At 45.4% G+C, this 18,076-nt stretch overlaps 1 protein-coding gene across 2 annotated transcripts in view; it reads left to right on the forward strand.

The window, feature by feature from the left end:
* Positions 1 to 211: 211 nt before the first annotated feature.
* The window catches only part of ADCY8 (adenylate cyclase 8), a 180,443-nt gene continuing 162,578 nt past the window's right edge, over positions 212 to 18,076 (forward strand). For both annotated transcript variants that reach the window (XM_038392609.2, XM_038392607.2), the window contains exon 1: positions 212 to 2,542. In XM_038392609.2, the coding sequence (XP_038248537.1) occupies positions 1,643 to 2,542 (900 nt within the window). In that variant the 5' untranslated portion in view covers positions 212 to 1,642. The remainder of the gene's footprint in view (positions 2,543 to 18,076) is intronic.

Raw genomic sequence — 18,076 nt, forward strand, 5'->3', positions numbered from 1 at the left:
TTCGGTGCCAAAGAAAGTCAGTGGCTGGCCTTCCCGGCGCCTCCGAGCCGAGCCGAGCCGAGCCGAGCCAGGGCAGGTCCTGACTCGCAGCCCCTGCACTGGGGCGGATTCTGCTTTCCCTGGACAGAAGGGGAGTGCAAGGGACCACCCGGGGCCTGACGTCACTGGGCCTCAGCTGACCGTGCAAGGGCTCTGCCCGTCCCTTCCAGGAGCAGCCCCGGGGCACCGCAGCCGCGCTTTGCTCCGCTAACCCTCTCCAGCCCGGGCGCTAACGCTGCGCGCGCCGCGGCTCCTAAGGCCGGCCCGCGAGAGCCCCGCCCCGCCCTGCTCGCCCGGCCGCCGGCCACGCGCGCCCCGGGGAGCCGCGCTCGCTGCAGGGGCTCGCGCTCGCAGCTGCCTGCAAGGACCGGCTGCGGATTCAGCCCGGGGGCCCGGGAGCTCATGCGTTTCCGCCTCGTCCACGCGGCCGCCCACACTTCTGCGAGCGAGGACGCTCCCGCCCTGCTCTCTCCCGCATCCCACACCGGGACCGCGGCTGCCCCCGTCACCCCCGAGGGCGGCTGGAAGTGAGGGCGCCCGGTCACGCCTCTTCCCCCCCCCCCCCTCCCCCGACGCGGTGGGACGGAGGTCCCGGGGAAAGAACCCGCGCTCCGAGGGGCTCCGAGCGTTGGTTTTGCTTTGTGCCGATGCCCCGCCGTGGCTCCCAGTCCTAGGGTCCCGCCTGCGGGGGCAGCCCCGTCGCCCAGAGCGGCCATCCCAGCCGGACATGTGCAGCTGCAAGTCACCGCTCGCAGGAGAAAGAGACCAAAGGCCCGCGGGGCTGGAGTTGCGTTTGGCAGCCGCTTGCTCCGCCCCTGCCAGCCCGCACGGGAAGATGCTGCTGGTGCTGCCCAGCCAGCAGCCAGGGATGCGGCACCGCTCCTTGCCCTGCCCGTGCCTGCCCGGCCCCCACTTCTAGGCTTCAGGGGTGACCTGGGCAAAGACCCGGCGGGGTTGTTTGCTTCTCCGCTCGCTCTCGCACGGATGGTTTCTGCGGCCCGGCGCCTGCGGGGTGACGGCAGGTCAACGAGCCGCTCGCTCCCCGAATCCCGGGGAGAGTAACAGCAGCACCCCGGGGGGCTGCGCTGCCCGGTCGGACCGCCGGGGCTGCCGCCTCTCCGGGTGCACGTTGCACCGCTCCGTGCTCCCGCAGCTGGTCCCTGGATGGGACCAAGGCTGCGGCTGCGTCCCTGGGACGTTGCCTCGCTGAGCCTGGGGGCGGGAGGGGGAGGGGGGCGCTTTGCCGGTCCATGGGCCTCTCCTCCTCCTCCTCCTCCTCCTCCTCCTCCTCTCTGCGCTGCGCGGTGCCAAGCCAGACATCACCGCGGCGTGGCTGCACCTGCTAAAAACCAACCGGCGGCAGAGCCAACCAGCCCGCTTCCCTCCCCCGCCCGGCCCCCGTGCAACAAACCAGCCCGCACTCGCGGCATGCGGCAGGGGACCCGCCCGGCTCTGCCAGGGGCGGCCGGGGCGCCAGGCGTGGGGCCACCCGGCCCCGCCACCCTCCGCTGACCGCCCGCCTCTCGATGTGACACTCGCCCGCCCCGACGCCCCCTCCTGCTCCTCCTCCCCCCCCCCCGCACCCCTCTGCCCCCCGGCCGCCATGGAGCTCTCCGAGGTGCGCTGCCTGAGCGACAGCGCGGAGCTCTACACCATCAACCGGACCCCCCCGGGCAGCGGCCGCGCCAGACCCCAGCGCCTGCTGTGGCAGACCGCGGTGCGCCACATCACCGAGCAGCGCTTCATCCAGGAGCAGAGCAGCAGCAGCGGGGGGAGCAGCGGCGGCGGCGGGGGCAAAGCCCTGGGCTCGCAGGACTCCTGCTGCCCCAACCCCCCTCCCCGCCCGCCGCGGCGCCCCTCCGAGCGCCACAACAACGGGGGCACCAAAGTCTTCCCGGAGCGCACGAGCAGCAGCGGGGACCTGGGCTTCCTGCACCTCGACTGCGCCCCCAGCAACTCCGACTTCTTCCTCAGCTGGGGCTACACCTACCGCGGGGTCATCTTCCCCACGCTGCGCAACTCCTTCAAGTCCCGGGACCTGGAGCGCCTCTACCAGCGCTACTTCCTGGGCCAGCGGCGCAAGTCCCAGGTGGTCATGAACATCCTGGACGTGCTGACCAAGCTGACCTTGCTGCTGCTCCACCTGACCCTGGCCTCGGCCCCCATGGACCCCATCAAGGGCATCCTGCTGGGCTTCTTCACCGGCATCGAGGTGGTGATCTGTGCCTTAGTGGTGGTCAGGAAGGACACGACCTCCTACACCTACCTGCAGTACAGCGGGGTGGTGACTTGGGTGGCCATGGCCACGCAGATCCTGGCCGCCGGCCTGGGCTGTGGCCTTCTGGGCGACGGGATCGGCTATGTGCTCTTCACCCTCTTTGCCACCTACAGCATGCTTCCGTTGCCCCTCACCTGGGCCATCCTGGCCGGACTGGTGACTTCCCTCCTGCAGCTCGTCATGCAGCTGGTCATCCCTAGGCTGGCAGTGACTTCCCTCAACCAGGTACCCTCTTCATAAAGTGGCAGCCAGCTTGCACTTCTGCCCCAGGATGTGCGGGGGGGGGGATAATAGCCCTTGATTTCTTTAGTCATTGAAATGTGTGTCACTAGGAGGAGAAGGACAAAGATAAGAGACATTGGTTACAGTAAGAAAGCCCCCTGGGAGAGGGTCTGGGTGAAGCACCTGAATTGGGGCAAGGGGGATGTAGAGGTTTGCTGAATTCTGCCCCTCCCCCCACATATCTCACTGCTGCCCCTTGAAACACTTTTTGGGGAGAGTGGAGGGGCTTTGGGACACCCTGTCACTTCTCCCCTCCTCAGTTCAAGTACTGATCCAATAGTTAAAGCACAGAAACTGGGAGGCAGAGATGCTGATGCCTCTTTCCAGCTGTGCTCTGATCTCTGGCAAATCACTTCACTTGTTTGTGCCTTTTGGTTTCCTCACTCTCAGAATTATACCCTACCTCCCAGGGGTGTTGGATGTGTGGAGCACATTTTGAGATGCTGGCATGGAAAGTGTTGTAGAAAAGTGTGAAATGTTATTGATTACTTTCTTTTCCAAAAGAACATAAGAATGGCCATTTGGCTCAGACCATCTAGTCCAGGGTCCTGTCCTGCCGGGTCAGGTGTTTCAGAGGGAATGAGGACAGTTATTGCGTGATCCATTCCATGTTGTCCAGTCCCAGCTTTTGGCAGTCAGAGGCTAGGGACGCACAGAGACTCTTGGCTAATAGCTGTTGATGGACGTATCCTCCATGAACTTATCTAATTCTTTTTTGTATCCTGTTATAGTTTTGGCCTTTACAACATCCCCTGGCAATGAGTTCCACAGGTTGACTGTGTGTTGTGTGAAGAAGGGCTTCCTTTTCTTTGTTTTAAACCTGTTGCCTATTAATTTAATTGGGTGACCCCCCGGTTCTTGTGCTATGTGAAGGAGTAAATAACACTTCTTTATTTACTTTCTCTCCACCGTTCATGATTTTATAGAGCTCTACCATATCCTCCCTTAGCAGCTGCTTTTCCAAGCTGTAAAGTTAATCTCTCCTCATGTGCAAGGTCTGAGGGTCAGAGCTGAAGGCCACTGAAATAATGGAAAGACTCCCACTGAATTCAAAGGGCTTTGGATCCAGTTCTTAGGCAGCCATCTAAACCGTCACCCAAAATTGATTTGCTGATAGAGATGGGTCTTCCTGCGTCAAACAGAAGTGTACAGGGCACTTTGAAGGAATCACTTAGGACAGGGAGTTTATTGCCTAGTGGAGGTTGTGTGTGCTGTTTTCTGGCTAACAGACCCCTTGTGGGACAAGCTCCGGCGTGAATGGGGGCTCGGTTCTGAAATGTTAACTGCGTAGGGGCAGGAAGGAAGAATAGAGAGAGTAAATTAAGGACTTAATATTACTTTGCACTCCCATAGCCCCTTTTGTCCTACAATCTCAAAATCACTTTACAAACATTAATGCACAAAAATTTGCAACATCCCTGTGAAACTGGGAAATATGACATTTCGCGAAGCTTTTTTCTCCCCCACGCTGGGCAGCAATGCAGAACTCAATCATTTAGATGCTCCTTTCCCCCCTTCTAGAATGTCATGGTTCTGTGGTCCCCGTATTTCAGATAAGATTATCATGTAAACGTGACTCACTAAAGTGGAGAGAGGAGGCTGGGGGGAGTTAATCTGAGCCAGAGGAAAGCACAAAAATAGCATCATTTTTTCTTATTTGGAGACAGTATCTAGCCTCATTTGTGTCTTCTGCTGTTGTGGCCACATGAGTGTAAGAGACATGCAAGTAGATGGTGTGCACATTCTTACACTAGGAGTTTTGACTAGATTGGTCTCCTGGTAATCAGATGCCTCAAATCAGTCTCATGGCAGCGAGATGATTCTGCTTATGTCATTTAGTACTACAGCTATTCCATTTCATTTATTTATCCTTGACCTTATGGTCACTGCAAGCACTTTTAGGAGCCTTGCCTTATTTCTAATTGCACTCCTTTCCTGTAACAGCTGGTCTGATTGGCTGCCTTTGCTTGTTAATGTCAAGGCTCTTTATGAGTTAGATACAGGAGGCACTGTGTGTCTTACATGTCATTAGCTGTTAGAATATGAAATAGTTGTGCTGTACTATAAAGTCTTTGCTGCTTACAATTAAATATATTACAAAAAGGAGTACTTATACCAATCAAAATAATTGTCTATGGCAGGTTTTCAAAAATTCCATCCCAATCCACAAAAACCTTAAAGACTAACATTTATTTGGGCATAAGCTTTCGGGCATAAGCTTATGCCCAAATAAATCTGTTAGTCTTTAAGGTGCCACTGGACTCCCTGTTGTTTTTGTGGATACAGACCAACACGGCTACTCCCTAATACTTGACATCCCAATCCAGTTTCACTTACCAAAATGTACTTCTGTGATCTTTTTTCATTGTGAGTAATACTGTATAATCTGCTTCATGCATTTCAATGCAGTTAACTAGTCTTTTTGGGCGGGGACGGGGGGTCATTCATAACATAGACATTTCTTGGGAAAGATACCAATTATCCCTTCTATTTGACAGCACAATACCTAGTCAGTTATATGAATGAAATGCTATTGAACCATGCAAAATGATAAACTACTTGCTACATGATTGTCTTCATGAACTAAAGATGTAGAACTGGGTAATAGGCTCCACACACTATTCAGTACATGTGTGTTGTTTTACACCTTAACAGACCCAGTTATTTAAACTATCAAATTATAAATCGTTTCAGCACGTTTTTCTCCACTAGAATATTTGATTTGACCTGATCCTCCACCTCCGTGCCAGTCAAAAGGATATTAACATTTATTTGACATTTTATGTTTTTTTCTTTTTTCTTCTCTTTTTCTTTCCATCCCCCCACCCCCCTTCCCCACACACACTAAGCATTCGCCTGATTTAAGGGAATATAGAGATATTTAAGAATATAAATAGCTCTCTCTACCCCCCCCCATCAAAAATGTTTCAGAGAATACGTAGTTCAGACAATTTTATTTTTTGATCTTGTATTAAAGTGGAGGAGAAATGGAATAGTAAGTAAAACCAGAGCTGGCAGGCCTGTGACCTCTATTTACACTGGGCGCTCTCCTCTGGCTTTTGGTGCTGAACATCCTTTGCCTTTTTATTTTTGGATGTAGAACATTTTCATTTGGCTCCCTCTTGTGGTTTCTTGTTACTTCCAATAGCAGCTTCTCTCATCTCCCAGCTTAATTTGATATTCACTCTGCCAGTTCAAATGGTTGGCATGATCCTGCCAGGTGCTTAGAAACCCCTGCAAGGCACTGAACGCCCTCAGCTCCTGTGAACTAAATGGGAGCTGGGTGTGCTCAGTACCCCCACAGAATTGGACCTATTGTCTACATGATAAGGCGTAGTTTAGGATAAGTTTTCTGGTACTGCACTAAGACGCAATCAGGTATTGCACTAAGACAATGAATTGTAATTTAAATTGCATTATCTACCTTGTACACTTTATGGATTTCTTGCATGGTAAAGTGAAGGAACAGGAAACCATTAAACGATATTCATTGCATAGGGGCAGCACATTATAAAGTCATAGTAATGTAATGGCTGCCCTATCATGTAGTTTAGAATAACTCTTATTGTTATTCTTATCATGTCCACAATGTACGAGGCTCTGTACACTCACATGGGAAGATATAGCCCTAAGGGTCGCTTTGCGCTGTTATAGCCATTTTCCCTCTGAGGCTTTCAAAGCATTTTAAAATTATTAATGATTTAAGCCCCATAACACTGTCAATATTATTTTACAGATAGGTGCAGATAGTTTAAATGACTTGCCCAAGGTCATACATTAAGTCTGCAGGAGAATTCAGCTATCCTGATCTTCCAGATAAAACTGTCTCTTTTATCATATGGTTTATTATACCCAGGTTGTAAACATCAAATTCACTGACCCGTGACTATCTAATAATATTACATGCAGTGTTGTTGCAGCTGTGTTGGTCCCAGGATATTAGTGAGACAAGGAGGGTGAGATAATAAAAGATAAAGTAAAAATAAAATATATTACCTCACCTCTGTTGTTTCTCTAATAATGTTCTGGAAGCTGTAATAATTTAGCCATCTGGATAGACAGAAAGGTGTGTAGGTACCTACATTAGACCAGCTACATGAATTAAAATATGCCAGGAAAGATGGAAAAGACAGAGGGTGAAATTCTGAGGTTTTCTGGAAATAGGAGGTTTTCCATTGACTTCAATGGGGATTTCATGCAGGGAAAATATTGCGCACAGTACTGAATACAATAGCATGGTCTATAGCGTAGCTAATTCATTAGCTTATCCAGTAGTATCTATGTGGACAATGGGTCTGAATCTTTTCTTACTCACCCTGGTGTAAATCAGGAGTAATTCCATCAAAATAATGAAGTTATAGTGGTGAAAGAAGGGAGTCAAGTACCAGGTGTCCTGTTTTCTTTTTATCCTAATTAATTACATTTTTTATTGAGAAGCACATACTCAGATGCAGCTGAAAGTCTTCAGTCTTCAAACACACAGAGCTTGCCTTTTGGAGTAGCTGTGATTTTTGTTATTTAAGGCACACATTTTAATGCATATAAATATTGCCCACAGTTCACCATTTTCTCCAATAGTCATTTGCAAGCGGTTATGTGAATTTCCCTCCACTGCTTTTCCAAAATATTATTTAACCTCTGATTTACTTATAGCACTTTCAGGGAGAAAGTGGGGGAGGGGAGGGAGAGAGAGAGAGAGGGAGGTGAAATGAGATAAAGAAAACAAAATTAGATCTACTCAGGCCCAGTTCTGCAAGGTGCCAAGCATCTATTGGAAGATTCTGAGAAATCTCATCTCCCATTGACTTCCAGTTGGGAGTGTTGAGAATTGTACAGGCAATGTTCAATACTTGCCAGGGTAGAGCCCACAAAGAGGGTCTGATCCCATAGTCCTGGTGAAGGCAAAGCTTCTGTTGACTTCCCTAGGAATTTTCGCTGAGTAAGGGTTGCAAGATCAGGCTCAAAGTCTTTACTCCGCTAAAAACATAACTCTCATTTTTATTCGGTCAGCTACTGTGATGTAGTGATGTTTGCTGCAGACATTCATATAAACGAATTCCCAGAGAGTGTCTGTTTGTATTTTATTTATGATTGTGTTTTCCTCTATTGAATTATAAAATATAAAGAGTAAATTATCTGTGTCAGGAATATAGCGAAGAATAAACAATTCACTGCATTTTATATTAATATACAATACAGGCAGACGATGCTATAGATACGAATTCTGATAGGGCTGCAAAATAGTCATGTAAATCTTGTACATAAACTGGATTTTTATGCTCCACTCCTGCAACCATTGCTCATGTAAGTCAATGAGCCTACCCATGTGAGAAATAGCTACTCACACTGATGGCTTGGAGGATCAAGTCTAAATTACGCACATTAAACCGGGCTTTTAAAAAGAGTTAAGGAACACTACCAAGATTAGTTAGACCTGAAATTTGATCCTTCTATCTTTGCAGAGGCTATGCAGTTCTTTAGATTTATATAGGTTGCTTTTTTTCCAGACATGTTTCAGAGTTATTATAAAAAAAAGATGACATATGGCAACCTTACAATAACAAACTAGTATACGTATGTAATGGGGCTAAAAGATTTTGTAAACACATTTCACCTTCATTATTTCCAATAACTTATTGTTGATATCAGTGTGGGAATTTTGCCAAATACCTTGGCACTATCCTTTAAAATATTTTAGTCTAAAATTGTTTTAAAGACCAATTTGAATTTGAAAGTCAAAAAAAGATTAAACTGTTTCACTCTTTAGCCCTAAAGCCTCCCTCATAGTACAATTTACTCTCAAGTTTTACTGCCATTTTTTACCTGGGGTGATTTATAAACTGATTGTATTTTTTTAGAATGGATTATGAACTTGTTTCTTTTTATATCCCAACGGGTATCAGTGGGTCAAAGCATAATTAGATTAGAACTGGATATACTTTTCTCTGGAGCAGCTGCAATAATGTGCTCCATAGGACAAATGCATTAGTCATATTTACAATTTGATGATTAATTGCATTTTGAGAGTTCATCAGAAATGGAGTAATCCAAGCAGGAACATGGAAGCCTGTTTTTATCACTAAGCTTTAACACTGAGTTTCAGACAACAGCAGAACTCTAGGGCACTTGCTCTCAGTGGAGGTTAGTATGATCATTTTGGTAGATTATTGTCAAAATTGCTCTGATGATGATTTTTTCCCCATGATCAAAACAAGGGGATATGCTGGTTTGGCCAAAATAGCAACTTCCAACAAAAACTGCTTGTCTGCTAGCGTAGTGCACCAAGGTAGTTATTGATCATGAATGGATCGGATTGATATGGTCCTTTTTCAGATGTGCAAGAAATTAAAGGAGGGTAACATCCCCATACTCACTCCTGTATTCATGCCTGCCTAGCCTGTGAATCTGGCCATGGTCTGGAAGGAGAAAGCAAGTGGGAGGAGAGGAGGCCGGGGGGGGGGGAAGGAGTTTGGGCTCTTCCCGCATCGCTACAAGAGTAGCTGGCAAGGCACACATTGGGGTAAGCTGCTGTATGGAATGGAGTGAAATAACTTGTTTCCAGAGCAGGAGAGCATGGTTCTCTGAGATATTTGGTCTGCCCTGGGGCAGTATAGCTACCTACCACCCCCCAACTCAGGGAGACTGTAATATTACAATCTAGCCCAGTTCCAGGGGCACATATGCAAAATATGTCAGTTATTTGTACAATGTATAGATGAACATTTACAGATCGATTCCAATCTCAGTTACGCTGATGTAAGCCAAGAGTAAATGTGATCAGTCTGGTGTGCAGGGCCTGAACCAGAGAGATGCTAACTCTCCCAATACTCATTGATTTGCTGCCGTTCAGCATAGCTTGGAGCCATGCCCAAAGGGGTCTTGCTAGGTGCTGAATGAACGGAAGGCACTCAGCAGTTTGCACAGGGGCCTGATTAAAGCCCCTGAGGTTAATGGAAAGACTCCCATTAACTTCAGTGAGCTTTGGATCAGAGTCTAGGATTGATTTTTCTTTAGGAAAACCAGCACAATAATTCAGCATTTCTACAAAATGTTACAAGTACATTCCAGGTTAAAGCACTGATTTATGCTTGGAAACCTGCTCAGTCTGCCGTGTATTGGTTTGCTCGGATTTCAGACATTTGGAATAAATTATGTCAATCTTATCTTTATAAACACCTGAATCTATATCTGATGATGCTGATGTGCTTCTGCCTAAACTACAAGAGAGCAAATGAAGAAGCCAATACCATGTTGCACAATGCAAACTACAGAAACATACTGTCACCTGCTGACACAATAACTTTTCATCATGCAAGTTTTGTTTATAAGCAACTATTTTAAGAAGTCCTTGAATTTCATTTGCATTTCATTTGCCAGCTTCTCCTGCTGCAGGGTTTCACACAGTTAGCCTTGCAGCAAAGACTCAGACTTTAAGGCCAGAAGGACCATCATGATCATTGCAGGCCACAGACCCTCATTCACCCAGCCCATAACTGCTGTCTGAGTTACTGAAGTTCTTTTCAGAGTAGCAACCGTGTTAGTCTGTATCCGCAAAAAGAAAAGGAGTACTCGTGGCACCTTAGAGACTAACAAATTTATTTGAGCATAAGCTTTCGTGAGCTACATGAAAGCTTATGCTCAAATAAATTTGTTAGTCTCTAAGGTGCCACAAGTACTCCTTTTCTTTTTGAAGTTCTTTTGTTCTTGACAAATCCATGCTGGCTATTCCTTATAACACTATTATTCTCTGGTGCTTACAGGCTGATTATTTTTAATAATTGAGAGGAGGGCTGCTGAGTAGTTTAATTAACCACTACTGCTATGTTGGCATTCTGAGAAATCACTGAAGCATTTCAGTGCAGCAACAGCCATTTTATCAGCTGCAGCAAAAAACTGCATTCCTTGCACATAATCCAAAGGGTTTGGGGCTTTGTTTGTTTGTTTGTTTTCTCATCCTGGTGCTCTTAGTATGAATTTAATTCATATTTTCTACCTGTTTTGAATTATGAATCTGAATGCAAAGTGCACATGTGTTTCATGATTTGATTATTGTATCTACTGCAGTTTTTGATTTTTTACCGGATTTTTTTCCTGATATTTTACAATGTCATATGCCAAAGTATGTTCTTTTCCTTAGACACCCTACATTGTTTCCAGATGCATAGTCCTCTTGGAGTTAGAGAGTACAATCCCGATTTACTAAATCAATAGGAGCTTCTAATGGGACCAGGATTTCACCAAGAATATTTTTGATTTTTCTAAACAAGGGTGGAGAAAGAGAACTGCAGTATTTACACAGATATCCTAGTTCATATTGTTAGAAGAGGTTTGCATTACAGACACATTACTGTTCCTCCTTTTCTCCAATCTCTGCTGATTTTCTTAGGTGGTCAGTTCTTCAGGGCAGGCACTATCTCTTTGTTCTGTGTTTGTTCTGTGTTGATCCATGACTGGGGCCTGGAGGCACAACTACATACAAATAATTAGTAATAATTTGGTAAGTCTTTCTGTGAGTCAGAGACATAGTGTGGAAAATTATTTATAAAATACTGTCTATCTTAAATGTGCAACAACGAGATTAATTAAAGAAACAGCTATTTGTTTGCATCTTGGACCATGAAATCTGGTCTCCCACCATGAAATCTGGTATTTTGTGTGTTTTTACCCTATACTGTACAGATTTCATGAGGGAGACCAGCATTTCTCAAATTGGGAGTCTTGACCCAAAAGGGAGTTGCAGGGGGGTTGCAAGGTTATTTTAGAGGGGTTACAGAATTGCCACCCTTACTTCTGCGCTGCCTTTAGAGCTGGGCGGCTGGAGAGTGGCAACTTTTGGCCAGGCACCCAGCGCTGAAGGTGGTGCTCCACCACCAGCAGCACAGAAGTAAGCATGGCAATACCATACTATGCCACCCTTACTTCTGCATTGCTGCCTTCAGAGCTGGGCAGCTAGAGAGTGATGGCTGCTGACTGAGGGCCCAGCTCTGCAGGCAGCAGCGCAGAAGTAAGGGTGACAGGACCACACCAGACCATCCTTCCTTTTGTGCTGCTGCTGGCGGCAGCTCTGCCTTCAGAGCTGGGCTCCCGGCCAGCAGCCACTGCTCCCCAGCTGTCCAGCTCGGAAGGCAGCGCAGCCACCAGCAGCAGTGCAGAAGTAAGGGTAGCAGTACCGCAACCCCCCCCCTACAATAACCTTGCAACCTTCCCCCACACAACTCCTTTTTGGGTCAGGACCCCTACAATTACAACACCATGAAATTTCAGATTTAAATAGCTGAAATCATGAAATTTATGATTTTTAAAATCCCATGACCATGAAATCGACCAAAATGGACCATTAATTGGCCCTACTTATGTGAAAGTATTTCTAATGGGTATCAGTGTTAATAATTTGTATCTATAATGTATATACACATCCTTAGAGACTTCTAATCATTATAGAGACCATTCCAATATGTATTAAATCTAATTTATTATGATAGACATTTGTGGTCTTGTATGGGAGGTATTGGTATCTCATGCACATTCCAACCAGGGACTGGGAATCAAGAGTTCTGGGTTCCACTCCTGAATTTGCCACTGCCATGCTATGTGTGTGACCTTGACAAGTCTCTTTACCTTTCTGTATCTCAGTTTACAAACATAGATATAAATGTATCTTCCAGGGTCCTATAAGGGTAAATAATTAATGTTTTTGCAAAGTGCTTTGAGAACGTCATGCCAAAGGTGTTATGTAAGTGCCAGCTCTTATTATTACCTTGTTGACTACACAAAGTTAGTCTTTGCACCTCACTGTTACCTTTCATTCAAACATATTACCCTCCACAGCAAAGAGCAGGACGAACTACTCTCTGTTTAGTGTCAACAGTCATTAAGATAAAAAGAAAAGGAGAACTTGTGGCACCTTAGAGACTAACAAATTTATCTGAGCATAAGCTTTTGTGAGCTACAGCTCACTAGTGTTGTAATATGACCTTGTTCTCTATAAAGCAGATCTGATTATATAGTGATGGATTTTCTGTTTTAGGGACCTGGTACTTTTTTACACTACCACCACTTTACACCCTCATGGCACTGGAGGAGGCCATACAATGGTAGTATGTCCACTTTAAGGCCTCTTTACACAGCCAGAGCTCATTAGTGTAAATGAGGATTCGGCCTTTGGAGTACAAAGTTTACATTTCCTAGGATGAATCGTCTGAAATTCAATTTATAATGTTTTTCTTCTCTTCTTCATTTCTCTGTTTATTGATTAACTCTATGAAAAAGCCCCTCCCCTACAGAAAATAAGATCTTAAATAAAATAAAACTCAATTGTTCCCATCAAAGATGGCATGGCACTTTCAAGAACACAATTCAGAGATTTGTGAGAAACTGTTTTTCTGTTTAAATCACCATTGCTTATGTCAGCTATTTGCCTTCCCTTTCCAGCTGCACTGTGAAACTAGAGCAAGGTGACACAATTAAAATTAAAAATGCAAATCTTAATGGTTCCCACAGCAATGGTAACTGGGCTGCATTGCCCATATGTAGTATTTTCTATTTGTCTTTTTCTTGTTAAGGACTCAAGCCTTCTACCGTTGAAAGTCAATAGCAAAACTCCCATTGACGTCAAAGGGAGCAGGATTCGCACTATAGTTTTATTTTAAATGAAATCTTGAAATTTGCAGATAAAGAGCTAAATGCAACAAAAAATATGGAGTGATGCTACTTTGACAGAAGCTGTGATATTGCCAATGTAAATACAGCTTTTGGGTTGATAATGTGGGTTGGGATTGGCTGTATTTGTTAAAATGAAATGGTTACAATTTCCTTCAAAGAAAAGTCTCAGTAGCCACCTGAGAGTGGCAGCCCCTGTGCTTGTCAAGCTGAAAAGAGCATGTGCAATGTTATCACTCCCTGTGTGATGACACACAGTGAATGGGGCTTCAGTCATCTTCTAAAAATCTAAACATATCCACTGAGCATGCTCAGAATTGATTTTCTTCAATAGCTCACAACTTTCTTTTCTGCCAGAAATGTACTTGTCCCTTCATCGTTAAGGAATATTTATATGTACATTTTCAAACTTCAGCCATATTTTTTGGCTAGTGCCCTATAAAAAATACCTCAAGTAGCAGCCTAATATTACTCCCAAATTGTATGTTTAAGTGATGGCTGTGATGGCAACCTAAGACTTTTTAAAGTGGAGTTCTCCCCTGAAAAGTAACTTCATAGACGTAGCATTAGGGGGTTCCTGTTTATTGTCTGTTAGTGATTTCCACCTCATGGTCCCGATCAATGGGATTGCTCATGTATTTAAAATTATGCATGTTTATTGGATTGGGGTCTTCCCAAATGGTAAAGTAACTGCCAGCCCTACAAATTCAGTCTGAGATCTGAAAGTGAAGCTGGGTCCTTTCCTTCTCAACCATCTGCATAACCTTGTTGCCTTCAGTGGATTTGCACATGTGTAAATAAATGGCACTTATTACATAATTCTGTTGGTGATGCACAAGAAGGCATAGAGCCCTGAGTTTTCTAGCTGAGTTTTTTAACATAAGTAAAAATCAGTAAAAACATTTTGTCACTAAGCTCAGAAGATTCGACCCTGAAAATACAAAACAAATAAATCTGCTGAATAAGAAAGTGTTATGTTTACATAGACAAGCCGGATCAGCTTCTGTTGGTGAGAGAGGCAAGCTTTACTGGATCAGCTTCTGTTGATGAGAGAGACAAGCGTTCGCTCTAGGATCTTGCTCTGAGACCTTACTTCCTTGTGGGGTCCTAGAACTCAGGCTTCAGCCTGAGCCCAAACATCTACAGCACAATTTTACAGCCCCTCAGCCTGAGCCCCTTCCCCCCTACCCCCGAACCTGAGTCAGCTGACACAGGCCAACAACCGCTGGGGTTTAATTGCAATGCAGACATACCCAGAGATTCACAATTAAATACACGGTGGAACAGATTGTTTGACATACGTAGTTAACACGTATTCTAAGGGACCGTTAAAGATGAAGTGGCCCATTAACAACTACAAGTCATACCACACAAAAAAAAGGGAATAGTGGGTTATAGATTATTGTAATATGCCATAAATCTAGGGTTGCTAGGCGTTTGGTTTTCGACTGGAACGCCCAGTCGAAAAGTGACCCTGGCAGCTCTGATCGGCACCATCAACCAGGCCGTTAAAAGTCCGGTTGGCGGTGCAGCATAGGCCCAGAACTAAGGCAGCCTCCCTGCCTGCCCTGGCTCCACATAGGTCCCAGAAGCAGCCGCCAGGTCCCTGCAGCCCCTAGGCACATGGGCGGCCAGAGAGGCACCGCGCACTGCCCCCAACCCCAGCTCTGGCTTCGCAGCTCCCATTGGCCAGGAACCATGACCTGCAGGGCCAGCGCCTGTGGGCGTAAGGGCAGTGCGTGGAGCCTCCCTGGCCGCCCATGCGCCTAGGGGCTGCAGGGACCTGGCGGATGCTTTCTGGGAGCTGCAGTAAGCACCGCCAGGACCTCTGCACCCCAAACCCCTCCCGAACCCTAACCCCCTGCCCCAGGCCAGAGTCCCATCCTGCATCCCAAACCCCTCATTCCCAACCCCACCACAGAGCCTGCACCCCCTGCTGGAGCCCTTGACCCCCCCCACACACACTCCAACCCCCTGCCACAGCCCGGAGCCCTCTCCCACACCCTGAACCCCTGATTTTTGGCTCCACCCAGAGTCTGCACCCCAGCTCAGAGCCCATACCTGCCCCCTCGCACTCCGACCCTCTTCCCCAGCCCGGTGAAAGTGAGTGAGGGTGGGGAAGAGCAAGCAATGGAGGCAGGGGAGATGGAGCAAGAGGAGGACAGGGCCTCGGAGAAGGGGCGGGGTGGGGGCAGGGCCTCTGGAAGGGGCTGGGCAGGGTATTTGGTTTTGTACGATTAGAAAGTTGGAAACCCTACATAAATCAAGTGTCTTTATTAAGACCATGATTTTTCAGACCAAGCAACATTGTGGATTTAAGCTCCCAGGGTCATCCTTTGAAGGTGGTGTGCATGTTTCCACTTAGGATGAGGACTGAGAGGTCAGATATGGAGTGATCATTTTGTTGAAAATGGTGCTTTTGTCATTTTTCTATGTGAGAACATAGTGTTTTTCTGGTTTCACCCACATACTTGTTATTGGGGTGCACTGGATGAGGTACACTACATATTGTAATAGGCATGTGTAGGACCCATGAATCTTGAAAGGTGTATTGGGGCATAGGTATGTATTGATTACCGTAGCAATGGTGATATGTCTGCAGGCTTTGCATTTATGCACTTTTCAGACATGCTCTTTAGGGCCTTAAAACACAATTACAATTGGAAAAAGGACTCAGCAAAAATGACATTGTGGTGTTTCATGTTTATTCTTTCTCTGTAACTTGCTTTCCGATCAGATTAATTATCTTTACACATCAAAATAATATCCGCTGTTTTCCTAAAGTTTGTGCGTACCTAGAGAGAACTGATAGGTGTAATATAAAGATTGAGAATAAATACTTTAATTAACAAACACACTGTTTTTTTCTAATTACCATGCTACAAACTCAAGCTGGAATCTGGAAATGAAGCTGTACTTTTTCTGCCACCAGTAATAAAGATGCTGCAATTATAAACTTTGTGGTACTTTGTGCAGTAAATGGAGCTGAATTCTATCATCAGCTGCCTTTACAGAAGTCAGCAACATGCCTTCTCTAAGGGAGGCACTGGCTATCTCCATCAGCAGTGGATTCCTTTGCAATGGACTCTGCTAATCTTCACTACCTATGCAGCATATGTAGGATATGGACCCAGAATTCTATTTGTGGCACAAAGTGTTCTCAACTCTCATACCTCAAGGAAGGCATAGTGTTTGTGCCTTCAGAATTTGCTTGGCGGAGATATCGAGTTCAGTTCAAATCTGCTTGGTTTACTCCACAAAGTAACATGAAGTTTGAAGATAGCCTGGATCAGCCACTAATTAGAAATTAGCCCACAGTATTGTTGGTGATGCAAGTAGAGGGTAGGATCCAGCTGGTTCTTCCATAGCACTAATGATAGATTACTAAAAGTCATGAAACATGCTCTGCTCTGTAAAGTCAGCATGTACTGTAGAACGCAAAGAAACTGCAGGGAGCGAGTTTGTCAAATAAGCAGAGGCCATTTTTACACAGTCAAATTTTTTTATTTTATCAGAAACTCACTTCAATTCTTGTGCTGAGTTAATAAAAATTCACCCAGTTCCAATGCTGCAAAATTCTCCCACCCCTAATTTCATAGCCCTGTTCTAACTTTAGTAATCTCATTAATGTACATTGCTTTGTATATGGCCACAGATCATGTTCTTTATTGCAGATGCCATTCAGTAGACTAGAAGAAGGTGTATACACGATTTGAGTGAAGAACAATCAGGTAGAATTTTTATGGTTCCTAATTAAAGCCTTGATTCAGCAAGAGACTTTAAGGACATGCATAACTTTAAGCATATGAGTTGTCTTGTCGAAGCCAGTGGGACTTGAACTGGGTGAAGTATTTTTGGCAAATAGTAAATTCACTGAAATATTAATTTTTCAGGACATCAAAACTATTTGCAAATTCGGGTTGATTTCAGCAACTAGTTTCAGCTTCAAAAAACTGATTTTTGGTAAAGCCAAAAACTGTTTGTTTCATCTATTTTGAAATAGTTTCATTTTGACTTTTTGTTTCAAAATGGTGGTTTGTTTTGGTATTTAACCCAAAACAAAATGAAAAAACAAAACCTTTTGTTTTCAACCAAATAAATCATTTTGTTTGATCAAAACAAATTATTTTTAATTGTTGGATGTTCTTTTTATTTTTTGTTTTGGCAAGAAAATTTTTTAAAAAAATCAATTTTGGTTTGAATTGAGCCCTTCCCCCCGCCCAGATTTTCCAGTTCGGTCCTCCAATCAAAAAATCAGTTATTGGTCAGCTCTAAATTGGCTTACTCATGTTCTTAAAATTATGCAGAGGCCTATGGGACTTTTATAAAAATAACAGAAATCTTAAAATGGAGATAAAAATGGCCTTGAAGAAGATTCGGAGTTGCTCTACTTCTTGTCTTGCAGCTGGGGATCACCCAGGTGTGAAAATGTCCTGGCCAAGATCCCTTGAAGCTAAACATGCCCATTTGTCAGGGAATCTAGAGCATGGGTGGGGGTGGGGAGCTTAGGAGCAGTTATGGAGGCCATACACCATTGGAAGATTCCTCTGTTTCAGAGAAATTCTCTTGGGGCTGGAGCCACTGGGTTTAAGGCTGCTTTATGTCACTGGAGCTGCAGAAGCATCCTTGTGGGCTGAGCATCTGACCCACTTTACACAGGTGTAAGTGACTACATGAGATGCCAAGAAGTTGAGAACTGGCTTTTCCTTGTAGCTCAATGAATATAAAGTGATCCACACCTTGTCTAAATAAGCCGAGACTCTTAGCAGCAGCACAGAATTGTAATTCAGGCAACATAATAGCTAATGTTCTCTTCCG

This window comes from Dermochelys coriacea, chromosome 2 (assembly GCF_009764565.3).
Source record: "Dermochelys coriacea isolate rDerCor1 chromosome 2, rDerCor1.pri.v4, whole genome shotgun sequence".
In the NCBI taxonomy this organism is placed as follows: Eukaryota; Metazoa; Chordata; order Testudines; family Dermochelyidae; genus Dermochelys; species Dermochelys coriacea.